The sequence below is a fragment of the Serinus canaria genome, chromosome 27 (genome assembly GCF_022539315.1).
Source record: "Serinus canaria isolate serCan28SL12 chromosome 27, serCan2020, whole genome shotgun sequence".
NCBI lineage: Eukaryota > Metazoa > Chordata > Aves > Passeriformes > Fringillidae > Serinus > Serinus canaria.
Window position 1 is genome coordinate 2,898,486 of NC_066340.1, and position 5,141 is coordinate 2,903,626.

General features: G+C 43.2%; 1 protein-coding gene across 1 annotated transcript; it reads right to left on the reverse strand.

The window, feature by feature from the left end:
* Window positions 1-809: 809 nt before the first annotated feature.
* MEOX1 (mesenchyme homeobox 1) lies at window positions 810-4,891 on the reverse strand. The gene is made up of 3 exons (XM_009096493.4): window positions 4,465-4,891; window positions 2,366-2,538; window positions 810-1,158 (listed from the first exon to the last, which is right to left on the reverse strand). The coding sequence occupies exons 1-3, from the start codon at window positions 4,889-4,891 to the stop codon at window positions 1,036-1,038; spliced, it is 723 nt and encodes a 240-aa protein (XP_009094741.3). The 3' UTR covers window positions 810-1,035.
* Between the last annotated feature and the right edge of the window lie 250 nt (window positions 4,892-5,141).

The window sequence follows — 5,141 nt, forward strand, 5'->3', positions numbered from 1 at the left end:
AGGCTGGAGCTGCAAACAAGGGTTATCCTTGAAATATTTAAACCAAACTTTCGGTGTTCTCAAGGGTCATAACGTGGTAAACTAGTGTAAAATTCTGCTTAAAATATGGCATTACTAGATGAAACAAAAAAAAATATAAGAAATGGGAGCAGGCACTATGCTTTTCTAAATCATCATAATTTGATACACTATAAATTTTGGTTAATAGTGGGAATAATTTTAAGTGGGAATGTTCTGAATTGTTCTTAAGACTTCTGGTGGTGCTGTGGGAGTTTATTGAAAAACTTGAAACCAAACTAAGGATATTTTAGCTGTTGTGTTGAGAATTTTCAATCTCTGCTGTGCCTGCTGGGCCATTTGGTAATGACTGCTTTGAAAAAATATCTGAAACTGAGATCTAGCAATTTAATTTCAGGATTTACAGTGAGCTTGGAAGAAATCTCCCTCTGCAAATTACTGCCATCAACAAGGCACTGACCTTCTTGGACTCTCTTCTGAAACTGGTGAGCAGACTTGTGTGTAAATCTATTTTTAGTCTCACATTTTCTTTTGTAATCTTGTTGTCTATTCATACAGGTGTCCAGCTCATTTTGCAAGAAAAATCAGTGACTACCAAAGTATTTATTTCTCTCCAAGTAGGGCACAGGGAAAATGTGCATTGTCAAATCCAAATGCAGACTGAAGAGGTGTGACCAGGGGAAGCCTGGATGAGAACAGAGCTGCAGATGCTGACTAACAATCTGCATTTTCTGGGTGTTTGAGAGTCTCTACAGCATTACTCCTGTTTTATATTCAGTGTTTGCTGTTGTGTTTTTTTCTGTAGACACATCTGTGGTAGTAAGACAGTTTGAGAGACAAAAATCAAAACCATGCTGTCCTTTGGCTTTTCCCCTCCTGTGCTCTTTAATTGCCTCTGTAACCTCAAGCATCATCACCTTTTAAAGACTGTGGTCTCATTGTGTAGCTGATTCTAAGCAGTTGCAAGCACATTCCAATCAATGATTTCTCCCAGCTCCTCTCCTATTGCTGCAGGGATTACTCAGAGCTGGGGGAGGCAGCAGAGTCCACATCCTCTGTGTCATGTTCGTGTGGGGGCACTGCCTGCCCACCTTTAACACGTTTCCACTTCATTCTTCTGTTTTGAAACCATACTTTGACCTGGGTGATAAAGAGAAAATAATTACTTGTTGCCTCAGCCTGAGCTGTATAAAGCAGAGTTAGGCATATGTGTGTAGAGAGATGATTTGTGGCATTCAGGAAGAAAAGGTGAACAGAGTTTGACTAATCCATCTCTCTAACACAGACTGCAACAATTCTTTCTAACATGCTCCACACAGATGTTCCTCTGAAACCCTCAAAGGTAGTACAAGTGCTTTGCCTGGAATCTTCATGTCAAATAGGGCACAGTGCCTCTCATGTATTTTTAACATCTAGGCCATCCAATCTAATGCTTCAGGAATTTTAATTTGCCTCACATAATTACACAATTCTTCTGCTGTCCACTTAGCCTTGATAAAGAAACCTGGACTGAGATGACAATGAGAGAACAGAAATACCTCTCTCCACAAAACTCTTTATGATTGTCTTTCCTTATCCAAACACCACCTGACCCAGGAAGAATGCACATATCAAATATTAATTCCAATAATTCCCTGTTTGTCAAAGTCTAAGGTGATATCCATTTCCATATGTAAACCTTGACATGTCAAAATGCACCAATGAATGGTACTAAACAAGAACTCAGCAGAGACCAGTTATTACCAGGTCTATCTTTAGTTGAGAGAAACACAATTAAATTATTAACTACTCACAGAAACGTGTAACGAAGGTGCCACGGACATATTTTCTGAAAAATCCTTTTGCCAGGATCTTTTCTCCTGAGAAGCTGAGAAGCTTCAGCTTCTCCATGTTTTGCTGCTTTGGAATGTGATTTGGAGAATTGTTTACCCAGCATGTGAAATTGTTTTTACTTGGTGACCAATGACAGCCACCTGTGTCGAGGCTGTCAGCAGTCACAAGATTTTATCATCATTCCTTTCCTTTCAAGCCTTCTGATGAAATCCTTTCTTCTATCCTTTTAGTATACTTCTAATATATAATTTTCTTTTAGTATAATAAATATAATAAAATAATAAATCAGCCTTCTGAAACATGGAGCCAAGATTCTCATCTCTTCCCTTGTCCTGGGACCCCTGGGAACACCCCTACACAAAGGTGTTGGAAAGAATGTGGAGGCTTGGTTTTAAAATACCTCTGTGCCATTGCAAAAGCAGACTCTGCAGTGACATCATCTGGTATTTAGCATCAGGGAGAAGTTGTGGGGGAGGAAGGAGGAGCTGGGGAGGGTTTGGGGTTTGGGAAGTACTTGTCTTTCGGTGAGATCCAGGTTCACAGCTATCTCGTATCTCCTGAGCCTTGTCAAGTAGTTGTGGTGGGCAAATTCAGCTTCCAGCTCCCTCAGCTGCTCCTTGGTGAAAGCTGTCCTTTCCTTCCTTGACTTGCTGCTGCTTTCTGCCTTATTGCTCGAGTTCTGGTTCTCTAAGAGACAAGCACACTGCTGTGATTTGAGGTTATGCTGATGTGGGTGAACGTGCAGCTGCAGAGATCTAAAAGAGTCCTTGCAGTGCTCAGTGGAAGTTTTAAGATGTTTCTTTATGCCCCCTTCTTATGCCTTGGTTTTGGGAGGACAGAGGTGGGACAGCTTGTGGTAATCACATCTCCTCTGAACAGAGAGAGACAATAAACTACAGCCAATGCAAAGGACCTGGGAGCTCCTCACAGCCCTGTGGGAAGGACTCCCTTTCACTCTGGGAATAATTTAAAATGGATAATTGGATAATAGGGTGTGTAGCTTGGAATCTCTCACTCACACTGTGTGCCACAGGGAATTGTCAAGAGAAATAATCCTTATCCATGGCATGAGGTTCTGTGGGATTCCAGAGGGAAATGTGGCCCAGCTGCTGCAGTTTTGACAACATATTGTGAGAAATGACAAATGTGTGAAAGGACAAATCATCTTGGGCAGGTTTTTCCTACTGTACTGCCAGCTGAAAAAGAAGAAAGGAGAGGAAGGGAAGTTCAGGGAGGAAAGGAAAGGAAATAAAGGAAAGGGGGAAAGGGATAAAGGGGGAAAAGGGATAAAGGGGGAATAGGTGGAATAGGAAATGTGTCTCCTTCCAGGATCCCAAGCAGCTTCAATGCTGGGTTGAATTTAGCAGCTGCCTCTCCCCAGGGCTGCAGTGGTCACTGGAAGGTGGAAGCCCAGAGCTCTCAGGGATGTCACTGCTTACAGCTCCCTGAAAGGAAGAGAGCAGGGGACAGCAGCAAGGATGAACAAAAACTGTGAAGAGTGCTAGTAAGGGAGAATAAAGAAACTTTTTTCTTCTATTTAAAACAGGGAGATGAGCTTTGGAATCAGTCTCTTTAAGGATAAAGATATCCCTCTAATGTGAGCAAGCTGAAATCTGCTGTTTACCTATGATGTTTTAATGAAAGTGTTGTTCACCTTTCAAATTAATATTTTATTTAAACTTCTTTGCATTTGGGAAAATTTTGCCTAAACATGCTTTTTCAGTATAAATGAACTTAAATTCTACATGTGTCTGCAGAACCTAGAAATCAATCAATTAATAGCTTTATCCCTGCATTCTCTGCCTGTGAAATGGGGCTGCTGGAAAATAGTCTCCACTTGGTAGCAGGGCTGTGGGGAAAAGCACACTGTAGGTTGTAAGTGAATATTATGGCACTTGAATGCATAGAGGCATCTTAAATTTTAACAGCTTCCTAAGGAAAAACAATTTTATGCATATTTCACTGATTTGGATCTGAGATATCAGCAACTTAGAGTTTGTATAACTCTGAAATTATTGATTTTTACACTGTAGAAAGAATGTGTTTTGCTAGCTAGGATGATACCATGAAAACCAGAAACATTTTCTACCCTGTTGGACATTGTACTGATGGGCAAACTTTAAGAGGTTAAAATATTTAACATTTAGTGACCCCAAACAGAATTTATATTTAAAGGAAGACTTTGCCTCTGGTAGTCCTTACCAAAACTGAGATGTCAAATCCCTAGTGTGACATTCCCTACTGCCACAGGCAGCCCAAGGTGAGGGATCTTTGCTCTCTGCCATTCTCTTTTGCTCAGACAAATGGCAGGTGTGAAGGGATAACTCCACATCCTAGGACTTGCAGTTCTGTGTGTACATGCCATGTGACTCTGCTCAGTTCCAGCAAATGTGCTAAAATGCCTAGCTCAGTACCCAAGATCTGCAGGAGTGAAATACAAAGACCAGAAAAAGAAGAAGACAGTTAGTTACAGTCCTGTTACTGTCTAAAGCTTCCCCAGGAAATATTATGAAATGTTTTGCTCAGCAGCTTTCTTTCTTAAGTCCCAGTCTCACCAGGTGTTCTCATTCCATCTCCTGCACTCTCCCACAACCCTGAATTCACATCACCTACCTGAGCTTTCCTTTTTCCTTCTGGATGGTTTTTTCTCAGAGTCACTTGTAGGATTTGCTGGTGCCTCATCATCTTCATCCACAGCCACACTCACGAGGCTGGGGCTGCTGCCCTCTGACTCTCCAGAAGCCAAGGCCAGCCCTGGATTTGCTCCTCTCGTGGCCTCAGGTGCTGCCAGGTGCCACTCAGGGTGCTGGAAGGAGGGGTGCTGCTCCTGAGGGAAGCTGTGGGGAGCTGGCACCAGGCAGGAGGCTGAGAAATCAGAGCAAGCAGCAAAATCTGCTTTTTGCTGGAAGGAGAATGGTGCTGCTGGGTAGTGGCTGAGCCCTGGAGCTGTGCTCAGGTCGGGGTGGGAGCTCCTGACACAGCCCCAGAGCAGGGGGGGAGGCTGTGGGCTGCTCATGCAGCTGCTGCTGCTGGGATCCATCTGCTTCCAGTCCTGCCCACACCTCAGGGCTCCTGCCTGCTGACAGCTCAGCCTCCAAAAGCACGAGAGATGCAGAGGGAAACTCTTCCAGATGTTAGAGAATAGATCTCCTCCCTAAAGAACAGTTTGCTTGTGATGCTGCTGCAGGTTTGCTGCTTTAGGAACTCTGGTTCTCGAGGTCTTCATTGCCAACCAGATTTAGGCAGGGGGTGCCATGAGCTGCTTCCTTGTGAAGAGCTGGGCACGAGTG

Excerpts from the sequence above, each read along its gene's own strand:
- MEOX1 (XM_009096493.4), bottom strand. The coding sequence starts at position 4,891 with ATGGATCCCAGCAGCAGCAGCTGCATGAGCAGCCCACAGCCTCCCCCC. Across the intron at positions 2,539-4,464 it reads AAGGAAAAAGGAAAGCTCAG|AGAACCAGAACTCGAGCAAT; the intron begins GTAGGTGATGTG and ends CTTGTCTCTTAG. Across the intron at positions 1,159-2,365 it reads TGGATCTCACCGAAAGACAA|GTCAAAGTATGGTTTCAAAA; the intron begins GTACTTCCCAAA and ends TTTATCACCCAG.